At 40.3% G+C, this 15,620-nt stretch overlaps 1 protein-coding gene across 1 annotated transcript in view; it reads right to left on the bottom strand.

Annotated features, from left to right (window-relative positions):
- Sorcs3 (sortilin related VPS10 domain containing receptor 3) overlaps nucleotides 1–15,620 on the bottom strand; it is a 557,764-nt gene that overhangs the window by 83,282 nt on the left and 458,862 nt on the right. Inside the window, exons 10-12 of the mRNA XM_048338300.1 lie at nucleotides 8,836–8,982; nucleotides 7,323–7,425; nucleotides 1,491–1,567 (exon numbers count right to left, since the gene is read on the bottom strand). Coding sequence (XP_048194257.1) covers nucleotides 1,491–1,567; nucleotides 7,323–7,425; nucleotides 8,836–8,982 — 327 coding nt within the window. The remainder of the gene's footprint in view (nucleotides 1–1,490; nucleotides 1,568–7,322; nucleotides 7,426–8,835; nucleotides 8,983–15,620) is intronic.

Raw genomic sequence — 15,620 nt, forward strand, 5'->3', positions numbered from 1 at the left:
GGTAATGAGTACATTTGTTTTTAATCATTGTTACCCCATCCTTCATTACCTCCTTCATTATCATCCTCTTACCCTTCTTATCACCCTCCTAGGTTGTAAGGTTCATATCCAATGCAGTGTTGAGTACCTACACTTTGGTTCATCTTTGCCCTGCTCTTTCTATGATTCTCTTTCCTTTTCACATATCAAATATTCTTACATACAAGACACACTGTACACACAACTAAGAGAAATGAAAAAAATCTACATTTAGGACATAATAAGAGCCTCTTGTTTCCATGTATTGGAGTTCATATTGATATTCTTCATTACATATGGCTCTATACACAAAGCAATTGTATTACTGAGTTCCTTGTTAAGAATATCATAGACATATTCTAGTTCTCACAGATGAGGGAAATCACACAACCTACTTTTCTTTGGGTCTGGCTTACTTCAATCATATAATTTTTTCCAAGTCTTTCCATTTCCTTACAAATGGGGCAATGTCATTTTTTCTGATGGAAGTATAGAATTCCATAGAATACCATATCTTCTTAATCCATTCAGCTACTGAGGGGCATATGGGTTTTTTCCATATCTTAGCTATGGTAAATAATGCTGCAATGAGTATGGTTGTGGTGGTAGCTTTAGTATGGCCTCATTTGTGGTCATTTGGGTAAATGTCCAGGAGTGGGATTGCTGGATCACAGGGGAGCTCTATGCCATGATTACAAGACCATCAAAGTAACATTCACCCTAATATTTGTGCCTGTTTCCTCTATTTACTTTTGGGTTCCCTGAGGAAAGGAACTCCAACTCACTAACATTGAGCAAATTCATGTTGTGCAGTATAGTAGCTACATGAGACTACTTACATTCAAATTAATTAAAATGTATAAAAGAGTTCAGTGTTTCTGTCACACTAGCCATATATTGTGTCCAATAACTGAGAGAACATAGATAAAGCAAATTTCCATCATCAGTGAAAGTTACACTGGACAACATTTGGTGTTTGTAACACTGAATTAGTTTTCCATGTAGTCATGTACCTATTAAGCTCTCTACTAGTTTCTTAGAGCTAGTTCTACATAATTCTTGAAGCACCATTGGCTTTTAAATCTTTACCAATTTTAGTATTTTAATTCTTTCACTTTGCAGATAAAGAAACTGACCCAGGAAGGTGAAGAGGCTTGCTGCCCAAGATCTCCTGGCATATTAATGCCAGGAAAAAATGTAGTCATATCCTTAGGAACTGGCACAGTATTTAGCATGCAGTAGCTGTTACATACCTACTCCTGAGAGAAAGAATGAACCAGCTGGAAAAAAAATCCAGTTTTTCCTATTTCCTGCCCAGTGCATTGATCTTAGCCCATTGCCTCTCTTCACTGGCATTTAAAAAATGACAAAATAGAATAGTCACCGTGTACATGAGAAACTACAGGAAGGGGAGGTATTGGCAGAACTTAATTCCAAATGCCTCTTCCTGCTTTCTGAATCATCCCACTTACCTGTCTCCACGTGTTTCCCCCATCAGAGGAGATGAACACACCTATATCAGTATATGAGAGCTCTGGGCCAATGTTGCCTGAAACACAGCAGACCATTGGAAACTGTCAGATGAAAGGTCCTCAGGGTATGTGGAGGGATCACAGAGAGTAAAACTTTCCCAAGTAATAGTTATCATTATCTTATGCTTCTCTTTTTTATTATCTTTAAGTAGTTATACAAACAGGTTAGCATTCAACAGGTTGGTTTATAAGTACAATGTATCTTGAATAGTATCATGACTTTCATCATCTTCCCTCATCCTTCCAACCCAACCCCTCTTTTCCAGTTGTGCTTCTCTTTCTTTGTGCTGTATCACAAGCCATTCAGGAAGAGCAAAAACCAATACAGGGAAAGAGCAGATAATATGACAGAAATGCACCCTGAAGTGGTAAGACTTGAAAAATGAATATCAATTAGTTTGGGTCTGCTACATTTTTCACTCTGTACATCAGTGCTATTGTCAATGGCTTTGGGTTTGTGTCCCATGAGGAATAACTATGTGTGTTGAAGCAGGATAGGAGAGCCTCTTATTCCTCAAGTGCAACTTTAAGAAAAACTGATGTTTGTGAGTATGTGGGTGTGTGTGGGCTTGTGTGTAGGTTTCCAATGAAGTTGTTAGACTGTCTCCTGAGCTTAAGGATCTTGTGGCATAGACTACACAGCCTGAATCACAGATTTTTTTAAACAAAACAACCACACTCTGCGGTGACCACCAGCATGAAGAGAGAAGTCACACCATTGATACCCAGACTGACAACATTTACTGCGGTTCACATCCTCATCCATTCCTTCCTATTCTTCTCTCTATTCTTCTTGTTGATTCCCTTCCATCTACACTTATATGCCCAAGAAAGACAGTGGCCAAGATTTTCTAATCCATCTACATTGTACAAGCTTTACCAATGGACAGTCTCTACCTCTGAGCCTAGAACAAGGCCACAAACTAACACTGCTGAATGAATAATTGTGCCTCAAGTGCTTAAATAAAGGGTTGAATAATATTCTGATGTTGATGTGCACCTGGGGACATATTGCAAATCAGGAAAATAGCCTAAACATGTAAGAATTAATCATAGTGACTAATATTTTTTCTTTAGAAAGAGCAAGAAGGGAATGTTAGCTCCCACACATCTGTAGCCTAAATAAGAGCACAATAAAAATGCAATAATGAAAATGTTAATTGAGCTTCTGACATTTAATGCTTCAAAATGAGAAATTAAAGCCCAGCTACAGCTTGTCAAGCTCCCATCAGCATCAGGGAGCACACAGCTAGCCAACTTGTTTTGACACCCAGGGCTTCCAAAAATAACCCCAGGGCTCAAGGCTCAGGGAGTAGGTGTGATTGAAGCAGGGAGAGGCTGGGTGAGCCTCCATGGAGATCTCTAGAATTGGAATGCAATGCTCCAAAGACAAGTAAAGAAGGGTAAGACAGGGAATGTCAACTGGAGTTGCTGGGTGGTGACTGCTGGGAACAATGTGCTGAGAAAGATTTGGCAGTGTTTTATTCTTTCCACAGAATACAGAATGATGACCCATTACTATCTTGTGCAGCAAGAGCACAGCTATGCTAAGCCGACATGTGTCTGGTTTCTTCAGATCTCTAGTGCTATTTCACCATGTTTTATCTTTCTTCTTCTTTTTTTTTCTTTATGCTTTGGCAAGCTGATACTAGGACTTGAACTCAGGGCCTGGAACTCTCACTTGACTTTTTCCCTCAAGGGCTGGTGCTCTACCACTTGAGCCAACCTTTCTACTCTCATATCTTTGCTGGTTAACTGGAGGTTAAGAGTCTCTCAAGCTTTTCTGCCTGGCTGGCTTCAAGGTTCAATCCTCATATCTCAGCCTCTGGGGAACTAGGATTACAGGCATGAGCCACCAGTACCCAGCTTTTTAAAAAATCCTTCTTAGAAGTTGGTTCTGACAGCATTTTCAGCCTCTCTTTCAAAGTTTACACTGTGTTGAGAAGAGAGCCTCTGAGCTCATAATGAAGTTGGTTTTTGAAAGTATCTCCCATTCATTGATGGGTCACCTGCATGGTATACTGTTAGTGACAAGGGCCAGAAAGTTGGTTTCTAGATGGAGGAATATAACAGTTGTATAAAGCAGAACTTGGACTTTGGCCATGTTCAGTCCCTAAGCAGCCCTGTTGGAAAAATCTTACACGATGACTCTGGATGATGATGGCAGAGAAAGAAGATTTGAGAACAGAGTCTCGGTGGTTAAAGCAGAAGTGATAAGGCTCCATCAGGGCAGCTGCTGAACTTGTTCAAAGAGATGTAACTGGGGTTACCATGGCGGCATGATGGAAGAAAAGAGTGGTGAGAGGCAGTAGAATGGGGAGCTTCTCTCAGCAAGAACTCAGCTAGCAAATGAGGCAGGTACCATAAACTTTGGAGAAGATTTACACAATTTCTTCCTATCTCTGATTTCCCTCCATTCTACCTTACCTTTCCTACTCTTACAACATGAAAGTGGAAGGTGTGGAAAGAATTTTGGAATTTGTAGATTAGAGTTGCCTCTCTCATCGCTGATTGCCAGAAAGCTAGAAAAGCTACCCATTTTGTGTGTCCTTTCGAGGACTAAGGGGAGAAAGGCCATCTATTGTGCACAGCCAGCTGCAGGAGGAAGATGTGCCAAAGAAAGGAACAATGTGAGGTGTAGATATTCAGCATTTATAGCATGCAGAGCAGGGATGGAACTAGTGCATTTAAGGTCCTGGAGACAGATACGGGTGGATGGTTATAGGAACAGCACTATCCTTTCCCAATGACTCCAGAAGGAGACCATGAAGGAGACCATGACTGCATGTTGTATCAGCAAGACGGGGCTGCTGTGCCATCGGGGGAAGGAGAATAACGTTGCACACTTTCAGGCATTGTGGTGAGGTCAGATCTTCAGTACTAGTTAGGGACCAGTGTTTGGGATGCTGAGAACACTAGGGGTCTTGCTAATAGCAATTGCAAGACTCCGCAGACAGGAATTCCATCTGCATTCTGAGATAGCCTCAACAAGAGGGGGGAATGAATCAGGGCATCCATTTATCTGCCTGGCTTCCCTGCTACCGTGTCTCGGTGCAAGAGGGGAAGAGAGAATAAGCAAGGAGAGTGGAAAGGTGAGGGTCTCCGACCCTCCCCCACAGTAGTGGGGGGACATAAATGTGGAAATGTTCCTGGAGACACAAGCCACTCAGTGATAATTACTATATTGGTGGCAAATAACCTCCCAGGGAAACTAACGAAGCACAGTGAGGGAAAACTGGGCATGAGGAAGCCTGAAACATTGGTTTAGCTCTGACTTTCCACCAGGAGCTCATGAGCTCCCAAAGAAAGGACTAGGGCTGGCAAGAAGTCTCAAGAGTCACTTGAAGGAGGAAAAAAAGAAAATAATCAAATTTAATAAAGAAGAACAAAGAAAAAATAAGTCACTATTATCCCATGTCAGCTACTCAGAAAAGACTTAGTATTAGACTAATTTGATAGCATATACTATTAATAATATACCACTGGTTTCTTCAGATCTCTAGCTCTATTCCACCATGTTTTATCTTTCTTCTTCTTCTTATTTTTCTTTATGCGTTGGTGAGCTAGTACTTGAACTTAAGGCCTGAAACTCTCACTTGACTTTGGTACTAGGACTTGAACTCAGGGCCTGGAACTCTCACTTGACTTTGTAATAACAACTACCACTCTTCCCACCTGACTAAGCTCTCAGCAGTCTGTTCACATTTATTTCTGTTTAAACTGGTTGGTTTGCTTTTTAAGGCAACATCTCCCCATGTAGTTCTGGCTAGCTTTGAATTTACAGGTCTCCCTCTGATCCCCTTGTGTTGGGATTACAGGTACATACTAACCATGCATAACTCTCCAGTCTTTTAGATATATTACTTGATATCAAGTTGTTGCAACACCCTTGAAAGACGGAAAACATTCTTGGTAAATGAAACTCAGAAGGTAAAACTAAGTCAAATTCACAAGCCTCATGTTAGAGTTCAGTTTAGAAAGCAAGAACCATGGGTTCAGTGAGTTTCACTGCATACATAATATATGTGTATGAATGATAGTACTATGGATAGAGATGGACAAATTATATTCTTCAGATGTAAAAAGAGCAGCCTGAATGATATTAATGATGATGACAGGTAGCATGTCCTGAACATTTAGTGTGTCCTGAGTACAGTTTTAAGCATTTGAACTTCATTGCTTCATTTAGCCTTGCAATTCTTCTATGTTAGTTCTATTTTTCCCAACTTTCCAATGAAAATATTGAAATTCAGAGTGCTGTGACTATACTGAACAATGCCTGGCGACCTTGTAAACATTCCAAATTAAATTGTGCTCCCGGGCAGTTCTGCAGTGGAGTGTTTGCTCCAGCCCTGGTTTCCTCTAGGCCTAGATAAGGATCATCCAAGCCAGGAGCACAGCAACAGATCCCACCCTGACCTCTCACTATCCTTGGTTCCTGAAGCCAGTTGTGCTATTTATGATTGGTGCCTCCTGATCAAGATACCAGCAAGAGGGGGAAAATGCAGACAAGAATCCAAAATATATTCTACAAAATTAAGAAGGGTGAGGGAAGGTGGGGGGGGGGGGAAGGGGGTGGAGAATAAGTGAAAAAGTTGAAAAGGGTGACATTGTTCAAGATATTCATTCATGCTTTGTTAAACTGCAACTACCTAAAGATAATTTTTTTCGTTAAAAGAAGCTGGAAGTCCGTGGCTCACACCTGTAATACTGGCTACTCAGGAGGCTGAGATCTGAGGATCACTGGTCAAAGCTAACCCCAGGCAGGAAAGGCCAGAAGACTCTCATCTCCAATTAATCACAGAAAAAGCGGGACATGGGGCTGTGACTCAAAGTGTCAGCCTGGAGTAAAAAGGCTCAGGGACAGCATTTAGGCCCTGAGTTCAAGCCCCACAGTGGACAAAAAAAGAAAAGGAATGATACCAGCAGGCTCTATTCACTGACCAACTGAATAAAACAGTTGGTAACTTCTCCTGGACTAGAGGCTTAGGGAAGAAAGCCAGTTATAAAAGATCCAGAGCTTAAAGCTGATGAAAGAATCTGAATGTACCTCACTGTGAATATATCTGTTTTCATCAGGAGAAAGCTGCCTAACACCAGAGCTCTACCTTCTAAGATTAGAAGCCTGCCTCCTCTGATGCTGTCAATGTATTCCTGAAAAGGTGTATGCAAATCAAATGCATGCTAATGAACCACATTCCCCGGAGACTTTCATTTTCATCTGGGTTGCTTTATCTTCACTTCTGATTGATGTTCAGTGGACAGTGGTTCCAACAATGCAACCTTAAGCTTTTCTGCCCTTTCCCCCAGGCTTTCAGCCAAATGCTTAATCATGTGTAAACAAACCTTTACATGCACCAGAGACCTCCTGATTAAAAACAGCTCTAGGGTGAAACTCTTTGTAAAGTATCCTCTGTGTAAAGAGAAAACTGCCCCAACTGATATTTGGAGAGCTGGGAAGTTCTTATGCCATGTTTTCTTAAAGTGAGAATTCTTTTGTTTTGTTTTTTCAATCTCTCTGGCCAGTCAGTTCACTCAGACCAAATTCTTTGGCCTCTTGCTGAACAAATCTAAGGATCTGCTCTATGACTTGGGAGTGGGTTGTGTTAACCTAGCTGTCCACAACTCTTTGCATTCTAGATTCTAGAATTTTTTTTTTTTCTGGAGAGACTTCCCATAGTTTCTATGAGAAACTCAAGCTAGTCCACGGTCCAAAAGTAAGTGCCAAACTTATTCTCCATGAGGGAGAAGCCCAGGAAATACTTTCCTTACCTGTGGCTACCACAAGTCCTGGGGCTGTTGCCTTGCTAGAGATTCGTCCTGAGGAATATGGATTTTCAGAGAGCTGCAAGTGCAGGTGTAAGGAACAGAAAGGCTATAATGACAAAGAAGAAAATAGTTTCATTCAGGGAAACTCTTGAACCACCCACACACTTCACAATACTCAGCTTACAGAAACAGTAAGATTTGAGACATAGCTGGCATTACACATTAGGAATTGTCCTGAACATCAATCCTCCTAATTTCATCCACAGTCCTTTTACTTGTCCTTTCCTCCTGTTACCATGTTCATAAGGTCCATTTTGTGAATGGACTTAAGAAACTTTCTAAGCTTTTTGTTCCCCCAACCAGATGATAAGAAAACTCTACCATCACCACTATGTCAGCCCTTAACAATCAACTATTTACTTCTTTGAGCTCTAAGAGGCCACTGAAAGGAATGAAGAAAGAAAGCAAAGTGACATTGTCCAGGCCCTCTACTCACTTCTTCAACTGATTTGTCTTTGTTTCTAAATATATGGTATATTTTGTTCCTGTTTATAGTTTTACTTGAATCTTACCTCAAATATTTCAAGACATTACTGAAATTCTTCAGTCTATGTTCTTTGTGTATAGACTTCTGTATCCTCATTGTACATTTTAAAAAGAGCCTGGGCATTTATAAATATATATTCTATGCAATTAATAGGAGTAATAAGAAAAATGATTTTTTAAATGATTTTAAAAAAAGACAATAGGTTAAGTAAAGAAGATAAAGTCATGGGTACAGTTTAAGGGAGAAAAAAAAATAACTAATCATGCTATAAGCTGCTCCTAGCATTAGACATCCCTTTGTCTCTGACCTTCCTAATACCCAAAGGATTTTTTTAGGAAAACAAATATTCGAGTTAGTTTAACATATGCAAAAGGGTAAGGGCCCCATCTGCCCCAGTGTCTACTGTGTCACTAGCTTTGATACTTAAATCTCAATAGTTCTACCACTAGAGTCATGCCTCTAGTCTTGTCTTTATTTTATTTTTCAGATGTGTCTTGTGGTTTGATCCAGGTAGGGCTATCCTTAGATCATTACCCACCCCTATCACTTTAGTCTTATTGATAGGCTCTCACTAATGTTTTTTGCCTAGGCCGACTTTGAACTTTAATCTTCTCATCTCTAGCTCAAAAACAGCTGGGATTACAGGTGCACCCCACACCAGATCAAATTTTGCTTGAGATTTTTATTTCTTCCTTATCTTATTATGAGCTGGAGCTTATTGGATAGTCTTAGTTGCACTGCACAGACATTTACTGAGTAAATGTGCAAGTCAAATGAGTTGAATTGATGGGACAATATGAAGCCATAGACCGACCAATACTCTGGCAATTGTAGGAAATTGCTTCACAGAAGCAGCCCAACTCCTAAGGCCCTAAGATAGTTTTAGGCTGGTGTGGAGAAAGTTCTTGATGTAGCATGCACAGAGGAGCAGCCTGCCCTGTGAAATCGGCATGGGACTGGATGACTGACCAGCAGGCAATGCACTGAGTTTCCTCTCAGGTCCACATCTGGAGCTTGCAGTAGGCGCCAATCCCTGCCTTTGTTGTACGTAATGTATGTCTTCACCTGGTCATCCACCTTCTTGTTTGCCAGGAATATCCCTTTGATGCCTGCTACCTAGGAAAAAAGGTGAAAGATGAAGAACCATGTTGGGTCAAAATGCATGTAGTCTTAAAGAGGTCCTGAATGAAATCCTAGCATCTTCAATGGCTTGTTTGGAAAGAGGAACACAATGAATACACAGTGAATACTATACCCTGTACCCCGTGGCCTCTGAGGATGTTTAGGTTCATCTTCATAGGCTCTACTACCTCCTATGTATCTCATCCCCATCTTCCTCACCTTCTTTTCCCCTCTTTTCCTGACTGTGCTTTTGTCCATTTGGTCTTATCTTTAATTCACTATTAACATCCACCTTGATCACTAGTCCTGATCACAACCAGAGTCATGGGTCTTCATGAAAGAGGGCCTTATGAGTATCCTTAATGGTGGGAGCTCAGAAGTCCCAATTAGTAATCTAGTAGATATTTGGGGGCAGATGACCTGGCATCTATTTCTGTTCATGTTACTAGCTCATTGTGTGACTGGCTCACAGCCCACAGGCACCTCAAAGCGGGTGGTTTTTCCTCTTTACCCTCGTTGGCTGGCCGAAGGTCCATGAGATAATGCACAGTACCTTTGCCAGAGCTCCTAATGAATTGGTTTCTGAATGTCCTTGATATTGAGAAAGCAACAGAGAATCACCACAAATAGAGTAAGCTGGAGAATTAAAGATCTATTGCCTAATATGTTTCTAAGCTAAGTACAGATCTGACTCAAACTTTTATTTCTTTTATTCTCCATAATGGGCAAGACATTATTTAGGATGATAATGTCATATATAAAACAAAGATCCCTATAACTTTACAAGGACAATCCAGTGTTTTCTGAAGCCAGAAGTCCAGTGAGATAGCATAAACACATGTAAACAATAGGCAGAACCACATATTTGCTGAATAAAATCAAGATACATCAAGTTTTAAATTCTGCGTTTCATCTGTCCAGGGGTCACAGTTACATGAATACTAGAGGAAGCAAAGGAGAAAACTTCCATGGAAGGAACCAGTAGGATTCTGTTGCTATTATTTTGTTCTATGTGACCTAATTTAGTTGATGAATTAAGTCTTCTGTTTGATTTTTTTTCCTCAGTAACCTCACTGTCCTTCAAGGAAAATGCCAACCCAAATAAAATGAACAAACAAACAAACATATGAACAAACAAAAAAGACAAAGCAAATGGCAAGGGAATGTCAGAAAGAGAATTATCAGGGAAGGACACCATCACCTGGGGAGTTTGACAATGGACCAAGGATATAATTGATTAGCCTCCTACATGGAACAGAGGGTGAGTAAGGACAGAGAGCTTGGAGATGGGGTGGGGCCTCTGTACTGGAGTTCTGCCTGTCCCTAGCAGACTCTCTTCCCTGACAGCTTTCAGGCAGTGTCTTTCAAGGACACTGGGATTTCACATGCAAATGTCGAGGCCATAAGATCCCATGGACTACCCCATATAGCCTTGGTAATTAAAATGAACTACAAAAGTATTGATTAAATACATCATTTTTTCTACTGCAAACAGAAACTGCTTTTTCTAGAGCATTCTGCCAAAAGGTTCTAGGCTGCAGAGTTGGTACCTTTTCTGCTGGATTGCTAGAAAGTCATTTCTCCTAATTCAGTTGTTTCCTCTCCTTCCTCTTGCCCACCCCTCCCCTCATTTCCCCTGCTCTATACCCACATACACACAAGTCAGACTCCCAGGCCCATGATCCACACAGTTCCTGTGAAATGACTGCCTTCACAACCCTGTTTCCCTGGATGCATCCCGTCACTAAAGGGTCACCACTCAAAACATTTTGTGTGCATCCCACAGAAAATTTCTCAGGAGAGTGAGGACTGAAAAGCAGTAGAGAAGGACAATTTCCCTGGAACCCAGGTGTCCCTTTGAAGGTGTTACTCCTGCAGCTATGCATAAAGCCACAGGTGCGTGTCTCTTTGTCTTTTGAAAGCAACAGAACACTTTCCATCCATCCATACTTGGATAGTTTAACGTCCTTACTGAATTACTTCTTGTCCCCATGTCTTATATAAGCAAATGGGCTATATGATTGTAGGACACTTGGCTTTTGGTATCCCACACCATTTTTTTAATTTTCTGACTGGAACCAAAGTTAGAAATAAGTTTATGTTACAATCAAGGAGTTATATCCATATGTACCTTATATATGTATCTATGTGTACATATACATTTCTGCCAAAAGTGTTTCATGGAGCCCTATTCAGCCTTGCTCCCCCCCTCCCAAAAAAAAACCCACAAATATTAAGGAATGAGACATATAGATGTTCTCATCTTCATCAAAAGAGGTACTATAAAGATGCTTTCTCCTACTGTTGTCTGAAATGAGACATGTGACGGTTGTTAATTGCCCAGGAAGAAGAGTAGCCGCTTATGATGATGTCCACAGGAGAGGCTACAAGGTGTCAAGGCTTCGTGGCCCACTTTCCCCCTGGGAAACAATTTGAGGTGAAGAGATAAACTAATAGCAGACCCTTGGCAAAGCACTGTGTCCAGGTGGCATGGTCATCTGCCAGTCAGGCCCCTGAGACCTCAGGACAAAGAATTCAGGGTTCTGCTGAGAAAAGCAATTACCATGATCGGCCTTAGGCTGTCCCCAGAGTCAGACCCATGGTGAGGGTCTGATCAAGATCAGCTCAGGGAAACAGGCCCCGTGGAGCTCATAAGCAGCTGTTCATCTGGCCCAAGAGAGGTCACCAAAGGTCACAATAAAGCACAGGGTAGAATGTAGGCAGTAGCCATAAGGGAAGGCAAGGAAATGTGGGTAATATGAGCAGAGACCAGAATGCTGAGGCTGGATAGTGAGTTTCATCATATCCATCTGTGTGTAACTTGTTAGGGAATAATATACCCATTGAAAAATAACAATTAAACCCCAAATGAGGTGGTACTAGGTACTATTCAGAATAGCCAAACATGCATATACACATGTATATAAGCACATACACACACAAACCTGATTTTACTAAGTACTGATGTAGCCCTGACCACAATTGCCACTTTACCAGCAGTTGTATAGCTTTTTAGAAATGTATGATTCATTTGACCCAAGAACTCTAAGGTATTTACCATGATCAAAAAAAAAATCTTACAGTGATGTGAATGCTTATACAACTTTCATTCATAATCACCCCAAACTGAGAGCATCCTGATTATGCTTCAACTGGGAAGTAGCTCTCTAGAGCACATCCACACAATGGCATACTTCTCTGCATATCCACCAGAATACTTGACAGCTAGATGACTCTCACATGCATTCTTCTGGATGAAAGAAGACAGACTTCAAACAAAGGTAGCCCACTATTTCATTCCATGGATTGCCACTCCAAAAAAGGCAAAAGCACAGACAAGGAGAAAATGGATGACTGCCAATGACATCCTAGGTGGAGCAAGGCTTGGCTAAAAAAGTGGACATTCTAGGGAATAGAACTCTTGGTCTTGACTTTGGTGGCAGCTATATGACTATGTACACTTGCAAAAACTCATAGAACCATACACCAGAAGGGTAAGATTTACTGCTCATGAATCATGTATCCTTTCCAAAAACACTGTAGATTAAAAAGGGTAGTTGAAACATTTCAATTTTTAGTCAGATAGAAACCCTATCAGATGTAGCCTCACAATTTACTAACCATGACATCTGAGCCAAGACACCAAATTCTTTGCATCTCTGTAATTTCTTCAGATGTGATGGGAAATAGATATTATCACAAGGAAATACTATAAGAGACAAATGAGGAGGAAAAGTACATAAACTATTTATGTCTATGCATTCCAATGATAGCCATTGACACATATGATTCCTTAAAATGTAGTGACATCAAGAGATTGATTTTCTATATTATTTAAATTTAAGACTTGGAATTCAATTTGGTTATTGGTAAACTTTTAACACAGTTGGACTAAATTATTATTGTTATTATTATTCTATAAATTTAATGGAAAGGAACTGTTGATCAAATATCTCAGGTTAAAAATTAACATATAAATTAAGATATGTGGGAAACAGAAAAAATATCCAGAATCCTGGATATTTAATATAAAAAATCCCTAATTATTTTTTACATTGAACCTGTACTAACATGAAAATATTTATTTAATTATATATTAATTTCATCTGCTTTTATTTTTACTTTTTAAAATATGCATGTAGTTCATTCAGTATATTATCTATTGTGCTTGCCAGTGCTGGCATGACACCATGGTAAAGTTGTTTTGATCATAAGGAATTTTAAGTAGAATTTTTTATATCAAAGGAAAGCACTGAACAAAATTCTTGCACCATCTCAGAGATGTTTCCATAGCAGAACTGAATATCTGATTCTCAATTTGTGTGTTGAGAAGACACTAAGATGAAGTGTTGTTTATTGGTGGGGATGTGGAAACACATAGTGGAGTTCTGAGAAGCACATCATCAGAACAAGCGTGAGCCCACAGAAGAGATGTCTCCCCATCCAACCCCAGCCTTGGTCAGCAATACACTTATGCCACCTTTAGGAAGAGATCACTTAACATTTGGCCTTCAACTGTTATTTCCTCCCCAATTATCTAATTATGTTCATGAGAATATTCTGCTTTCCAGTGTCGATTAAGGAATGAGGAAATAGGAGAATTGCTCTATAGGATATTCTACTTTAACAGACTTAGAAACATAAAAGGTGTCAGCTTTCCTGGGCTTGGGAGCATTCCATTGAGTTGATCTACTTCAGTCTCCACTGACTGTCAATGTTTCATAGTTAAATTTTTCTCAAAATTCATTCTTTCCTTGCCTCCTCTCCATTGTGAAGGGGCTTGAGAGGTGCATTGTGAAGGATAAAGTGATTCACCACTACCTTAAGGAGATCAAGGTCAACCTGCTCTACCTGACACCTGACTACCTAAAGGCATCTCTGACCTTTCACACAAGAGAAATGGGTGTAATACCTTGTTATATTATAATGTTACGAAGTAACCTATAGCATACTGCTATTATTAATGGGATATGTACTCATGGAGAGAAAAAGATAGAATAAATGCCAAACTCTTACTGCCAGCTCTTTCTCAGTATATCTATGATCACCATACCCATGACTCCACAGATCCACTCACCAGTGCATGAATCTAGAGTTCTGCCCACCTGAAGCTGGTTCTTGTCTCCTCCTCTGTAGCTGTCCATCATGTCAGCCAACTGACATCTATGTCTCCTCGAATTCCTCATTTTGAGTTTACCTTTCCTTTTGTGACCCCAAAGGGTAGTAAAAAATGTATCTCTAATATGAGTTAGACTGTGATTTCTACATTCACAATATTGCATCCATCTGTCCTGTAGACCAGTCCTCACACACCTGACAATACTCTCTGGAAAGTGGTGTTCATTCAGATGAATTAGATGTGAAAACCCACTGCTTTTCCCAGCTGTATCACACAAGGGCATTTGAAGTCCAGAAAAATTGCAGTCTCTTTGCTAACTGGACATATGGTCCACAGTCTCACTTTGCATGAGAATCTACCAAAAGAAGGTTGAATCCTAATGACCCCTAGAGACCAATTAAATTGAGCTTTATCTCTCAGCCACAGAATGTATCACCAGGTGCAAAACAATATTCTCGTTAAAAATCTTCAATATGGTCATGGTCCAGATAGTGTCTGTTTCCAATTTACTCACCTGTTACTAAATGCCTTCTAGAATACACAATCTAACAAGGTACCCAACCTTTATTCTTGTCCTAGACAAGCATCAATTCAAGACAAATAGACAAGTGAGCTCACTTGCTCCAAGATCAACACCATCTGTCCTTTACTTCACACTAACCTTAATATTTGGGGTGGCTCTCACTTCCTTACTATCTTCTCACCATAGTATAAGATCAATCACATTGGGCTGGGGATATGGCCTAGTGGCAAGAGTGCTTGTCTCATATACATGATGCCCTGGGTTCAATTCCCCAGCACCACATATATAGAAAATGGCCAGAAGTGGGGCTGTGACTCAAGTGGCAGAGTGCTAGCCTTGAGCGGGAAGAAGCCAGGGACAGTGCTCAGGCCCTGAGTCCAAGCCCCAGGACTGGACAAAAAAAGAAAAAAAAAAGATCAATTACATTGATGTAAAGAATTGAGCACAGACAGCTTATCCTGATTTGCCCAATTTTGGAATCCACTTGAATGAATCACCTATTCTATACCTCAATTCTGAATTGTTACAGAAATGATCTTCTACAGGACAATATTTGATTTATCATTTCTTCCTGTTATCAAATGGATTAATCTAATTCAGAGGTAAAAGATTAGCAATTCCATTTCCTATCTCATAAGTTTAGAACAATAAAGCTGTGATTTTCTTCCATTTGTCTCATCCTTTCTCTTTGTCTCAATTGGTTCTAGACTTGGGCAGGTAAAAGGGGACTTTGTCTACTGACCCCCTCAAACCTTGATTGTAAGCTGCCTAAAGATAAGAATCAGGCATCACTATTGACATTTTCATGAGCCTAAATACAAATTATGGACATGATCAACTTTGGTTAAGCCAAGAGAAAACCAGGCTCACAGAGCTGGTTTTCAAAACGTTGAAACAACCTGATGCATCTTGCTTCTCTGTAAAAGCAATGACACCATGCCATTTTTCTCCCCACAATATTGAAGACCAACTTCAGCAGGTAGACAAAAA

This window comes from Perognathus longimembris, chromosome 2 (genome assembly GCF_023159225.1).
Source record: "Perognathus longimembris pacificus isolate PPM17 chromosome 2, ASM2315922v1, whole genome shotgun sequence".
Taxonomy (NCBI): Eukaryota; Metazoa; Chordata; class Mammalia; order Rodentia; family Heteromyidae; genus Perognathus; species Perognathus longimembris.